The sequence below is a fragment of the Mastomys coucha genome, unplaced genomic scaffold (genome assembly GCF_008632895.1).
Source record: "Mastomys coucha isolate ucsf_1 unplaced genomic scaffold, UCSF_Mcou_1 pScaffold13, whole genome shotgun sequence".
Classification (NCBI taxonomy): Eukaryota; Metazoa; Chordata; class Mammalia; order Rodentia; family Muridae; genus Mastomys; species Mastomys coucha.
In genome coordinates, this window is record NW_022196895.1 from 8,851,108 (window position 1) to 8,865,713 (window position 14,606).

A 14,606-nucleotide genomic window follows, 5' to 3' on the forward strand; every position below is an offset into this window, starting at 1 on the left:
TAAGCTGACACTCATACTCAACCTGTGCCACTTCTAGACATTTCCTGAACAACCTCATTCATTACCCATAGATATGAGTGACTTCCAGATCCTAGATCGATCCTGAAATCCCATAAGCTCCCAATTACATCATATGCAAAATGCCACCTTAGACATGACCAACCATGAGCATGGTCCTACCATCCTTACAGCCAACTGAAACATAGCCTCAACTCTCCATCTTAGCCCTCCCCTTGGCTACCTGGCAAAGTCCCCATGATTATATTTAGCACCATAGCACCCACATCCAAAGCCACCACATTGACCAGCCATCACCTGGTCCTTAGTTTAGTCCTATGAGTCCTGGGGTTGTCCCCACCATTCATTCTCTATCTTGCAGCATTTTTTTCTAAGCTGCTAATTAAATCATGTCACTCACGTGTTTTAAAAATCATTGATTCTTCCTCAGCCCTCATCCCCTTCGCAGTCATGTATACTGCATACACCCTAGGGCCACGAAGCTCACTAGAGACACTGTGCTCTTAGCTATGGTATATGCATACGTGCTCTTACATACAGTCAGGGAGAGTTTAGGTTAGCAACACTCCTTCTTCTCCTACAGTGCAAAACACATCACAATGCCAAATGAGCTGGGCATGGTGGAAGAGACCTGTGATCCCAACACTTGGGAGGCTGAGTCCAGAGGGATGTGAGCGAGTGGAGAGATGGCTCAGTACACATAGCATAAAAACAAATCTAAACCTCAAAGGGGGCCGGGAAACTGTGAACTCAAGGCCATCTCTTAGAGGTGATAGAGAAGTGATAGTGCCAAGTGTTCTCTTTAGTGGTGTATCTCATCCATATGCTGGGGCTCCCAGTACTATTGCGCTCCTAGAGCTACCACAAATGCAGGAAACCCCTACTGATCCCTTTACAAAGAGCTTTCATGAGGGAGCCAGTTTTTGAAGCCATCCGTGTATCTTGAAGATTCACAGTGGGTGTAAGGATCCCTTACGCCTCGTGCAGCTAACCTCTCCCTGACAGGGTCTAACAATGACCTTTCTATGTCCCACTGCCTGCCTATGTAAGTTCTAATTACTGTGATCATGGCTGCGTTCACATCCATGTCCAGGGGTCACATACGACAGCAATCTGCTCTCTCAGGACACTCAATCTAGCTACCTTTATATTTCACATGATTCATCCATACGTTTTAAGACCCTAAGTTTAGTCACAAATGACATGAGGGACCTCACCTTGGACGTGACTGTAACACACCCATCTGTTGTGATAGTATACCAACAAGCCCTGGCCTCCAGGACAAAGTCTCTTATGTGTGACTCAAAACCCTCTGACTTAGGCTAGTCCCTCCCCAGAATAAACTCTCTCTCCCTGCCTTGGGGATTCCCAAAGCACACAACATGCAACCTCAGAACGTGCCAGGCTAATTCCTACTTCTTGGAATTTGTAGGCACTGCCCACATTCTCCATAATATGCCCCTATCTCTCAATGTATTAGAAGACAATTGGTCAATAGTAAGACCTAGTGTTTCATTGGTCCGGCTAAGAACAGGCCAACTAGAACAGGCCTCCTGAGTCTACCAGGTCTAGAGCAGAGATCTAAACCTGGTCAGTTTTCCCTGCAAAGAGAAGTGTATGGATGTTTTTGTCTTTATGTCTGTGCGCCACATGTGCAGTGCCTGTAGAGGCAAGGAGTGGGTGTCCGATCCTCTGGAACTGGAATTACAGTTAGGAGACATCACGTGGGTGCACGGGTCGTTAAGAGTAGCTAGTGCTCTTAACCATACAGCCATTTCTCCATCCTCCAAATACATTTCTAAAGAGAAGTGTGAGGAATGTATTCTATACATATGTAAATGGAAAAATGCTTTAAAAAAGTCAACATCTCTTCTCCCTAAAAAATTAACAAAAGAATACTCCAAAAAAAAAAAAAACCACAGAAGACTAACTATGCATTGTTTTAAGGACCCAAAGGCAAAAGGAAGGATTACACAACGAGCATATTATTAGTTGGGTAACTGTAAATTTAATTTTATTCTCAGAGGCTTACTGCTTCTATCTGTTAACCTAGGCCTAGTCCTAGAAGCTTCTAGCCTCCGTACAATCTTATCTAGGCCTAGAATGTTTTCAGCCTCTGAGACTTACTGAGGAATACGCTCACCCCTTCTCGTTCTTTGTGAACTCTGGCTGGCTGGTTCAACTCAGCTGCTCTGGCTCAAACTCCTCTCCAAGCTGACTGATTCAATCTGGCTTTTCTCTTAGCCTCTGACTGAATTCTTTGCTCCACCTCATAGTAACTTTGACAATATGTTCTAATCTTCTGGCTCCTTCTCATTCTCTGGCTCCTTCTGTCTTCACTCATGTCTAGCTTGTTCTCTCTCTGCAATCTGTCTACGATCATCATGGTAAAACTGTCCCCACTCTCTGCACTGCTCTCTTAAGTGAGAGTTGGGCATATCCTATTCTGTTAAATCTTTCTGATTTGTCACTTCATCTGCCACTCAATTAGACATCACTCTCAGGCATGGGTGCTAAGAAATTAAAAGATAATTTTAAACAATTAAAAACAAATTACAAGAAATGTTCCAATAAATATAGCGGTCATGTGTTAGTACCCTTTTCTTTTTTCTTTTATTTGGGGTGAGGAGTGGTACTGAAGAGGGGTCAGAAGAGAGCATCAGATTACCTGAACCTAAAGTTACCTGATATGGATGCTGGGAGCCAAATTCTGGTCCTCACAAATACCCTTAACCATTAAGCCATCTTCTCCAGCCCCAAACGGCTATATCCTTAAAATGTAAAAGCATACTAAAGTCAGGCCTGGTGGCTGAGGCCTGTGATCTCAGCTACTGGTAAGGTAGAGGCAAGAAGATCATAAATTCAAAGTGTGCCTGGACTACAGAGTGAGTTAAAATCCAGCCTTCGTCTTAAAAGCAAAGTTTTAAGGGCAGGTGATACAGCTAAGTAGTACAGCATATCCCTAGCAGGTTCGGATCCTAGGTTCAATCCCCAGTACCAAAGCCAAAATGCACTAAATAAATAAGAAAATTGCTAAAACTGCAATGAAAATAAGTTGGTAAAAGGCACAAATAGAAAATTCACCGAAAAGAGGTCAGAACAGAGAAGCACAAGAAAGCCATCTGCCTTTAGGAATTAGTAACATTGTGAAACAAACAAAAAAAGGGCATTGTTATGTGCTCATGAATTCTGCAGAAAAGAAGAGAAATAGGAGTCACAGCTTGGATATGCATGCAGGTTTAAAAGGTAAACTGAGGCTAGAGCAATAGCTCAGCAGCCAGGAGTACTGACCAGTCTCCTGGGGTTCAGTTCCCAGCACCCACATGGCAACTCACAACAGGCTGTAACTCTAGCTCCAGGAGAGCCAATGTCCTCTTCTGAACTCTGGGGGACCAAGTACACAGTGTACATACACACATACATACACACACATACATATATATACATACACACATAGATACATACACACACACATATATACATACACACATACATACACATATACATACATGCATGCATACATACACACATACATATATACATACACATATAGATACATACACACATACATAATACACACATACATATATACATACACACATAATACACAACATACATACATACACGCATACACACACATACACACATACATATATATATATACACACACATAGATACATGCATACAGGCAAAGCATTCATGTACATAAAACAAATTAAATCTTTTTAAAAAAATTGGTAAAGTATTTTTTAAAAATTATTTTATTGCCAGGCAGTGGTGGCACACTCCTTTAATCCCAGCACTTAAGAGGCAGTGGCAGGCAGATCTCTGTTCATTTATAATGGAGGAATTGTATTTTGTGAATGAAACAGAGGTGTTCATTTGAGGCCAGCCTGTTCTAGGTCAGCCATGTGGGGAGACTTTGTCTCAAGATGAAAAAAGAAGAAAGAAAGAAAGAAAGAAAGAAAGAAAGAAAGAAAGAAAGAAAGAAAGAAAGAGTGAGAAAGAGAGAGAGAAAGCAAGCAAGCAAGCAAGCTAAAGAAGTTCTTTTGTCAAATTTAAGTGGGAATATCCAAGAAGTCATTCAGTTCAAAAACAAAAATGTCCAGAGCTTTTGTGCTTCCTAAGTGGAACATGATTCAACACCCAGTAACAAAATGGATGAACTATAGTATCTCTCGCTGATAATGAGACTGTGTAGTTACTAAAACTTTCAAAGAACATTTTAGGCCACTGTTTGAACATTTCCTACAAATGCATATGAAGGCTGCTAAAGATATTTACCCTGGAAGCTAGAGAGATGGCTCAGTAGGTAAGAGCACGTGCTGCTCCTGCTGAGGACCAGAGTTCAGTTCCTAGCAGCCCTGCCTGTGACACAGCGCACAACTGCCTGGAACTCCAGCTACCATGCCCTCTTCTGGCCTCTACAGGCCCTTCATTCATGTGGCATACACATATACACAGAAACATACAAATTTTAAAGAATGAAAATCTGAGGGAAAAAAAGATACTCACCCTTGGAATAAGGTAGGGTAGGTAAATTTCAGGACAGACAGGACATACTGAAAAACAAATACCAGATTAATGGACATTCTGAATGACACAGAATTGATAAAGCATATAATATTCCTATTGAAGAAATTTGAGTATGTTAAATATCTCAAGGGCTTCATTCTCCAAAGTCATGAATGGCAAAAGAATGACCTTCCAAGTTATACTGAAGAGCAACTCAGCTGAAGTAAGTTTATATCTTCGTTTTGTTACTGTTTACTTGTTTGTTCTTAAGCCAGGATCTTATCCCTAGCCCAGGCCCGCCTAAAACTTGCTATACAACCCAGGCTCCTGGCAATCCTTTGGCCTTGGTCTCCTAAGTGCCAGAATTACAAGTATGTGCCACCAAGCCCTAATTCAATTTGTATTTATATTAATTCTTTCTTTTAAAATTCTTTGTTGTGTATAATCTGTTGATATAATGTATATGTACACATCCTTCTGTCTGAGTGTGAGCAGGCACATCCATGTGTGCAGGTGTTCCTTTGCCTCTGAGCAGGCACATCCATGTGTGCAGGTGTTCGTTTGCCTCCCACCTTGCTTATGATATGCTCTTCTCATCCATCACTGCATATGCCAGGCCACCTAGCCCAGGAGCTCCCGGACAGCCCTTCTCTGCTCCCTATCTTGCCATAGGACACATACTATTACGTCAGGCTTTTCAGTGAGTTGAGGTATCTATGCAGGTCCTCACACTTAAGAGGCAATCCCGTTTACCTGAGTGCCTCCCCAGCCTTTCCAGTAAGACTTAATCAAATTTATAGAGCTTTATAATGGCGGAATTGTATTTTGTCTTTGGAGACATCTTTTTCTATTATGAACATTTTAAGTCTATTTGTTTATTGTGTATTTATTTCGTTCACTCATTCTCGTCTAAAGCCATTAAATACTTTAGAAAAGAACTCTGTTAATTCTCTACATTGTCTAAAGAGTTAAGCCGGGTAAGGTGGCATCCGCCTTCAATCCCAGTGCTTGGGAGGCAGAGGCAGGTGCATTTCTGTGAGTTCAAGGCCAGCCTGGTTTACAAAGCTAGTTGAAGAAGGGAGGGAAAGAGTGCTAAGGATGCTCATGGAAGTGCCCTCCCCTGCCTGCCCAGAGCGCTCCATGAATAAGCTCCTAACTATCACAATGATGGATGGTTTCCTGGCTGCAGGCCACGGTTAGGATTCTTTCCCTAAGTACTTTCCCTGGCATCCTCAGTGTGCCCCATTCTACCTTCCTCGGATGCTTTTATTCTGAACTGGAGGAAGGATGGATTGAGACCTGGGTATGTCTTGGAACACCCATAATAACCTTTCATTGTGATACCAAGTAGTTACTCAGTTTATTGTGTGCTTAGCTTTGGTCTACAAATGGAGGGAGATCTAAGAAGCTCAAGGCCAGGCAGGGATGAGGATACAGGTCAGTGGGGGTCCGTCCCCTAGTACCACCAAGTAAAATAAAACTCGGTTGGGTGGTGGTGATGTGCGCCTTGAATCCTAGCACTTGGGAGGCAGAGGCAGGTGGATCTCTGAGTTTGAGGCCAGCCTGGTCTACAAAGTGAGTTCCAGAACAGCCAAGGCTATACAGAGAAACCCTGTCTCAAAAAAAAAAACAAGAAGCAAACAAACAAACAAAAAACAAAAATAAATAAATAAATAAAACAAAACTCGGAGGCTCTCACCTCACTTCTGCTAAAGAACAGTAAGAAAAGAAATCTACAGGCTGGCAAACGGCTCAGAGGTTGAAACTGCTTACTTGAAAAAGACCAAGGTTACATCCTCTGCACCCACACTGGATGGCTCACTGCTACCTTTAACACCTCAGACAGCTGTTCTCACATGCAATTACCACACACACATCTACGTAATTAAAAGTAAAATAAATAATCTATGGCAAATTGAATGTTAGTTCTAATAATGTCACTGAGCTATGTGGAGTGGTGCTTGACTGAAATTCCAGCATTCCCATGAGGAGGCAGAAGGAAGATTCCAGCCCAACCTGGAGTACATAGCAAGGCCCTGTCTTAGGGGAAAGACAGGGCTGGTGAAAGGGCTCACTAAGTAAAACCTGACAATCTGAGATCTGAACTGACTCCTGCAAGACGTCCTCTCACCTCCATACACGCTCCACAGTGGGTAGACCCACAACCACAACCACACTGAGAGAGGGAGAGAGAGACAAACAGAAAGAGAGAGAGAGAGGGAAAGAGAGAGAGAGAAAGAGAAAGAGAGAGAGAGAGAGAGAGAGAGAGAGAGAGAGAGAAGAGGCAGACAGGCTGGAGTTGGAGAGATTGCTCAACAGTTAAGAGCACTGGCTGCTCTTCCAGAGGATCTTAACACATGGTGGCTCACAACCATCTGTAACTCCATTTCCAGAGAAACTAATGCCTTCTGGTCTTAGCAGACACTGCACACATATGCTGCACAGACATACATACTAGCAAAACAACCATACACATAAAATAAAAATAAATCTTAAATTCAAAACAACTTCCCACTCCTATCAAAATATGAGTTTCTGCCTCACCAAGATTTTAAACCACAAAAACAAACAAACAAGCAAACAAACAAACAAAACACCTCGGGTCTATTGGAAACGCTTGGAATAGAGATAAAGACTTAATGAATCCATCAATGAAGTAAGGGCTAAGAAATGCATCTTTCCACTGCTCTGGAGCTTTGGGTCCTGGGGAAGAAACAAAAGGGCAACTGCTTGCTTTCTGTTTATTTGCGTATATTTGTATTCATTTACTTGAGACAAGGTTTCAAGTACCCCAAGCTGGCCTCAAACTCTTGATATAGCTGGGCATGACCTTGAACCCGGATCCTCCTACTTTCACCTCCCAAGGTCTGAGAGTTTAGGTAAGTGCGACAGAGGAACACTAAGCTTTGTGCACGCTGCCAGGCCACGTCCTCAGCCTCCTCTAGAAGATGATCCTCCAAGTCCAAGACAAAGTTCCGGGAAGTGGACTCAGAGTTCCTCCTCTCAGAGTCCGTTTCCTCGAGACCAGCCAGCCCGGGGCAGCTTCTGGACCGCAGGGCTCGCAGCCCATGCGCAGTCGCGCCCGCCCATCTGCTCACCTTGTTGGTGAGGTGAGAAGCCAGGTAGCAGGTGCAAAAGGTGAGGCCGAGCAGGGACCGCCTCACGTTCATCTGTCAGCTCTCCCGGCTTCCCCGGGACCGGCTGCGGAGCCTGGCCAGCCACCTCAGTCTCCACCGTCCTGACACGAGGCTCCGCTCCGCCAATCAGCGGGCCTTCCCCCCGGGCGCCCGCCTCCTTAAAGGGGCCACGTGCGCAAAGGCTCCAAGAGTTTCTGCTGGCGGGGCGTCTTCTGGGTGGCGGGACCAGTGTCCTCTCTGGCTGCCAGTGGTAAGAAATGGTGGGAGAGAAAGTAAGCACGTTACGAAAGATGTCATAGCCTTCCTTTATGGTTTGAAGAAAAATAGCCCTAGCTATAACTGAATGGCTGGATGAAAATGCTGTAGACTCTACCGAAGCCACCATACACCCACATTTTACTGTAGCGTTGAGGATCATAACTCAGGTAGGTCCTCAGGTTTTTATAAGGGGTGCTTTCCAAATGGAGCCCAGTCTAGGTCGAAATCTTCAAACAGGATGAAATGTGAAGAAGTAAATCCCAATGGCATGTGGGTGGAATTTTAAAATGCTCTCACCATTTCAAAAGACTTCACAAAAATACTTCCTTTTTAAGGGCGTGGTGGTGCATGGTCTTTAGACCCAGCACTTGGGAGACAGAGGCAGGCAGATTCTGTGAGTTCAAGGCCTGCCTGGTCCACACAGCATGTTCCAGGTTAGCCAGAGCTACACAGTGAGACCCTGTCTCGAAAAGAAAAAAAAAAAAGTGTGAAAATCTATGCAACCAAAATATTTAAATTCGTTGCCAGAAAACACTGGTCTCGATAAAGTTCTGATATCCCCTCTTTGTTTTGTCTTTTCCCAGATTTTGTACACTAAAGCAATGGGTTTGTCAGGTTACCTCCTACTTAAAACTGTCCAGGCTCAAGCAACACTGAAGGAGATAGGGTGGGAAGGGTGTAAGGATGAGCGAGAAGGGGAAGGTACGGTGAAATGTTGGCTTCCTGACACCACATGGTATTTGCACTCATGAGCTCACTGCAACTATGGTGGCCAACACACACCTGCACAAGATCAAGCCAACTCGAGGGTCAGACGGCACAGCAGCAAGCAGCACCAAGTGGAATCTGGGGTTGCAGAGAAAAGAAGACAAAAAGGGTATGAATGTCTGAGCAGGGACAGAACAGGAGCCTAGGAGGAATGGGAGAACAAAAGCGGTCAGAATCAAATACACTTGTACACATATGAAACTTTCAAGGGATAAATAAGATGTCTTTAAAATTTTGTTCATATTGTCTGAGGTTTAATATCCATGATGGTATTAAAAATGTGTAAAGATGTGTACTGTCAACTTGACAAAATGTAAAATCAATTGGGAGATGGGTCTCCCGGCATGTCTGTGGGGATTATTTTGATTACACTAACTGAAGTGTGTTGCAGAATATTTGATCACACTGTGAACCCCAAGATTGTGGTGTTTACTGGGAAAGCCTTTTTCTAGTTGTGGTGCAGCTCAGCCTTACCACACAGGTTTAAACCCTCTGGCTGGAATACAGGTACCACCTTAATGCACACCTTTAACCCTAAACAATGGAGGTAAAGTTAGTTATAGAAGGAAGCCCCCATATTTGAAAGTGATGTCTAATTGAGTGGCAGACAAAGTGTCGAGTCAGAGAAAGATTTGACAGACTAGGATAAGCCCAACCCTCACAAGAACAGACAGGAAACAGAAGTTACTTGACGAAGTAGTACAGAGAGAGAAAAGAGGCAGTTTTGCTGGGACAGTTATAGACAGACTGTTTGCAGAGAGAGAACGAGCCAGACACAGGTGAAGACAGAGTGAGCCAGAGAATAAGAAGGATCCAGAAGATTAGAACAGATTACTAAAGTTAGTATGAGGCCAAGCAAAGTCCGTCAGAAGCTGAAAAAAGCCAGTTTGAATCAGTCAGCATGGAGAAGAGTTTCAGCCAGAATAGCTGTGTTGATCAGCCAGCCAGAGTTCAGAAAGAGCTAATAAAGGGTGAGCTTATTTAGCAGTAAGTCGTCTCAGAGGCTGAGAATATTCTAGGACTAGATAAAATGGTATGGAGGCTAGAAGTTTCCAGGACTAGGTGTAGGTGAGCAGCAAGCAGCAAGCGAATAAGTCACCTTCGCAGACATGGGAGGAGCCACCCCATGGGAAGGCACCATTCTCTCGCTGGGGTTCTGGACTGTGTACCTGGAGGAGGGCTGCTCATTTGTAGCTGTCTGTTTCTGACTATGCACATGATGTGGCCTGCTACTCCATGCTACGGTTGCCTTGGCTTCTCCAACGGGACCCCTAAATTGTGAGCCAGAACAAATCTTTCTCCTTTTAATTGTTTTTGTCAGTGGTGGGGGGTCTGTGACTCTCCACTCAAACCCTACAGACCCTGATCTCAGCTAAGCAAGAAGGGTTCATTGACACACAATTTAAAAACAAAAAATTCACTAGCACTGGAAAAAAAGCAATAATAAATAATAAAAGGAAAGCCTAGAATCAATCAAGCTTCAAGTACAGTCTGACAACTCTAACGCCTCTGGGGACTGGGCATCGCTGAGGACCAGAGTGATCTCAGCTTCACGCTTCGTTAACACACTTCTGATTTGGCTTTGCATTCCTACCGGCCCACTGTGTGGATGATAACTTATACAGTCACCGACTTTAGTCAGCGTCTTCATCTGTGTAACAAACTGCTGGGAAAGGCAACTTAAAGACTGGTCTGGGCTCCGTCCTTCCCGGATGAGTGGGCTCGACAGAGCAGAGTAAGTCTAGAAGCAGATGCCTGTGTTCAGGAGCCTCCCCTTCCTTCCCCTTCCTTCCCAGCCCCAGCCAGTGACTAATGTTGCCTGTTCTCCCTTCCTTTCAGCTAATCTTCTCTAGAAACACACTTGTTACAGGTCTTTGGCCACTTTGTGGTTCTTTTTCCTTCCACCCTTCTCCACCCACTTTCCTCCCCTTCAGCCTCTAACACTAGATAGGAGAGAAAAAAGGATAAGAAGGAAAGGGGCAATGTTTGTTAGACTACTTCCTGCCACTTAGGGCTGGCAAGTTTCTTGGGGTAAGTTTGTTCTTCACAAACAGGTATCTAGTTTCTTCTTCTGTTGTTTCTTCTTTGCCCATGCGTACTTAACAAACCATGAGCAACAACCACCAACCACCAACCACCTCTGCTGGGGCCATAGCATTTATATATCCTCTGAAAAGTCCACAGAATTCCAAATTTCACACAATTACAGAAACTATTCCGCATCTGGCAAAATCACACCCCTGCTAGAGCACAAAGCAAATCATAGTCAGCCGCCCTACACCCCATACCTGGGATTAAAACAAAAAACATATTCTTGTAGTAGTTCTGTGTTTTTTGAAGAAACCAGAATTACACACACTTTCAGTACTACTTGCATTTTAAAAGGACTTTATGTAATTCTGAGTCTAGATGAAAGTAACACATACACACACACACACACACACACACACACACACACACACACACCCCAACAATCAAGGGTCCTTCAAATAGCCCAGCAGGTAAAGGCACCTGCTACCAGGCCTGGCCTACATACACATGACTGTCATGGCACATGTGAGTACCCCACCACAATAAATAAACAAACAAATAAACATGTAAAACTGTTTTTTTAAGATTTATTTATTTTATTCATATAAGTACTGTTGCTGTCTTCAGACACACCAGAAAGGGGCATCAGATCCTATGACAGATGGCTGTGAGCCACCATGTGGTTGCTGGGAATTGAACTCAGGACCTCTGGAAGAGCAGTCAGTGCTCTTAACCACAGACCTATCACTCTAGCCCAAAATATTTTTTAAAACCTGTTAAATCAACAACAAAAAAGCCAGAGCCCAGCAGGTCAGTGGCGGTGCATGCCTTTAATCCTGGCACTCAGGAGGCAGAGGCAGAAGGATCTCTGAGTCTGGGGCTAGCCTGATCTACAGAGTAAGTTCCAGGATAGCCAGGGCTATACCTAGAAACCCTGTTTGGGTGAGAGGGTAGGATGACAACAGGTCCAGGACCACTCTCATCTCATTCATCTTGTTCTGGGTGCTTCAGGGCTGGAAACAGTGTGCCAAGCTGAGGGCATGAGGGTAAAAGTGTTGAGTACACCAGAACAGACACAGGAAATATTTAAATACTGCAGGGCTGGACAGAGGGCCAGCAGTTGAAGCACTCCCTGGGCAAGCATGAGATCTGGAGTCCAGATCTCCAGAACCCATGAAAATGCCAGGTGGTCACGGTGGCCCACTGTGACTCCAGCTGTGGAAGGCAAGAGACAGAGGACCCCTGGTGACCGACAGGAATACCAATGTCAATACAACTGACAAGGCCACAAAAGCCCCCAGAGGTAAGGTGTGTCTTCGCAAAGAAGGATGTTAAACACAACAGGTGAGCTAGGCTTGCTCAGGGCAGGATTTCTCAGAGTCTCTCACTCAGGTACCTCAGAAAACCACCTCAGGACTTCATTTGCAAAATGGAAATTCTATATGAGAGAAATAAGTAAACCAGCTTGGATTTGTTTGTTACTTAGTTCTTAAACACTACTAAAAATGTCAAACTTTGCCTAATTTTTAAACCTTGTGGGAGATACAGGCTTTGAGCAATATAACTTCAGAAGTCACAGGATCATGTATTCATTCATATATATATATATATATATATATATACACACACACACATACACACACACACACATACATACACACACATACACACACATACATACACACACATACACACACACATACATACACACACACACACACACACACACACACACACATTGTGAAGGTACCCTAACAGCAACTGTCTTTCAAAAGCAAAACAGATTTAAATTCATTTCAGCATTAAAAAAACAAAGAGCATTATTTATGTTTTCTTTGGAGACCAAAGAATGTGTTGATCCCAAGTTCTGACACTGGAAATGTATTGAATGTTTTCTCTCAGCTGCGCAGTATCGGGTTCTTCAGCAGAGAGGGAGCAAAAGCTGCAGTAAAGCCCTTAACTGTCATGCTTCCTTCTTCCATAGCTAAACAGGCACGACGACATTCAAAGACTCCCTGTTAAATCTTACAGGTCTAAATCTGTCACTGGTACACCACACTGGAGGTAGCCGAGGAAAGCTTGAATGGACGTGTAAAGAATGAAGTTCTAGGGGCTGGTGAGATGGCTCAGCTGTTAAAAGCACTGACTGTTCTTCTGAAGGTCCTGAGTTCAAATCCCAGCAGCCACATGGTGGCTCACAACCATCTGTAATGAGATCTGATGCCCTCTTCTGGGGTGTCTGAAGACAGCTACAGTGTACTTACATATAATAAATAAATAAATTTTTTTTTTTTTTAAAAAAAAATGAAGTTCCAGGGCTGGAGAGATGGCTCAGCAGTTAAGAGCACTGACTGATTGCTCTTCCAGAGGTCCTGAGTTCAAATCCCAGCAACCACATGGTAGCTCACAACCATCTGTAACAGGATCTGATGCCCTCTTGTGTGACTGAATACAGCTACAGTACTCATATACATAAAATAAATAAATAAATCTTTTTTTTTTTTTTTTTAAAGAATGAAGGTCTAAGTGCATGTGTGTAGTTGACATGGGCACATCCATGTCAAGGACTGAGGTCCTAGGACCCATGGGAGAGGCAGTGCCTTCCCTGTGTGGGTCAGGCTTGGAACTAGTAATTGGTAAACCCTTTCTGGGGTCCAAGTAAGAGTGTTTTCAAACAATTGATGAGGACGTGCAAAAGCTAGCGATTGGAGCTTCCTCCTACCAGATGACTCCAACTGGAGACTGCTCCAGCACAAAAGCCTTCTACCTTCATTGTGCTGTGAGCTTCCTCCTACCAGATGACTCCAACTAGAGACTGCTCCAGCACAAAGGCCTTCTACCTACACTGTGCTGTGAGCTTCCTCCTACCAGATGACTCCAACTGGAGTCTGCTCCAACACAAAGGCCTTCCACCTACACTGTGCTGTGCACAATAATGTGCTGAGATTTTGAGCTGTTGCATAGTAGATACACTCCACCAGAGCTGGCATAACCTACTTGATGCCAGCTTTTCTGGACATTGTGCCTGCATGGCTGTCTTTTCTTTATTCCCTGGGCACCACAGACAGGTTTTCAAGACCGACTGGTACAGCAAGCAACACATACCCACTCTATTCAGATTTGAAAATATATGGTTATTTATTTAAGGCAGGGTCTCACTATGTAGCCTTCACTAGCCTGAAACTTGATATGTAGACCAGGCTAGCCTCCAACTTAGAGATTCATCTGCTTCTGCCTCTGGAGTGTTGAGATCAAAGGTGTGCCAGCTCATTTGGCCAAAAGTTGTACATATTTTAAGTGTATGCCTGACATTTTAGGAGTATGTAGATGGCAACATCAGGCAAAAACCTTAACCACTGATAAAGAGGCATTTAGTTAGTCTACAAGCCTGTGCTAAATGGGAACTCCACCTACGATGAATCAAATCTCCTTGGCTATTTCCATGTCTCTGTAAGATGATTCGCTTGTCACTAACGTCTGGAGCAGAGAAGGGGGGGGCGTGTTCTTCACCCTCTTCAGCATAGCTCTCAAGCCATCCTTAAAGACAGTCCCTGACCATGTCATGTCACTGAGATCTCGAAGCCCATGAGCTTACCACCTATAGTCTCAAGGATACAACCTGAATGTTTTCTGAAGACTGTGGCAGCTGGCCACTGCACATTTTCCACCCTCCTCCGACCCTACTCCCAGTACTGTCGTCATGCTGAGTGATTCAAGATCCGTCTGGATCCCTTACTCAATGTCCTGATACTTTGTCCTGGTCTTGGAAGCGCCTCCAAGTAAGCCACAGTAAGCCTCCATCTTACTTCCACTTCACTGTTTCCTTTTATTCCAGAATATATTCCATTTGCTTATTTCTAAAATGCTTTTGTTGTTGTT

At 44.0% G+C, this 14,606-nt stretch overlaps 1 protein-coding gene across 5 annotated transcripts in view; it reads right to left on the reverse strand.

The window, feature by feature from the left end:
* Tmem241 (transmembrane protein 241) overlaps positions 1–8,746 on the reverse strand; it is a 136,044-nt gene extending 127,298 nt beyond the window's left edge. For all 5 annotated transcript variants that reach the window (XM_031364973.1, XM_031364974.1, XM_031364972.1 and 2 more), the window contains exons 1-3: positions 8,712–8,746; positions 7,632–7,911; positions 4,534–4,580 (exon numbers count right to left, since the gene is read on the reverse strand). In XM_031364973.1, coding sequence (XP_031220833.1) covers positions 4,534–4,580; positions 7,632–7,703 — 119 coding nt within the window. In that variant the 5' untranslated portion in view covers positions 7,704–7,911; positions 8,712–8,746. The remainder of the gene's footprint in view (positions 1–4,533; positions 4,581–7,631; positions 7,912–8,711) is intronic.
* Between the last annotated feature and the right edge of the window lie 5,860 nt (positions 8,747–14,606).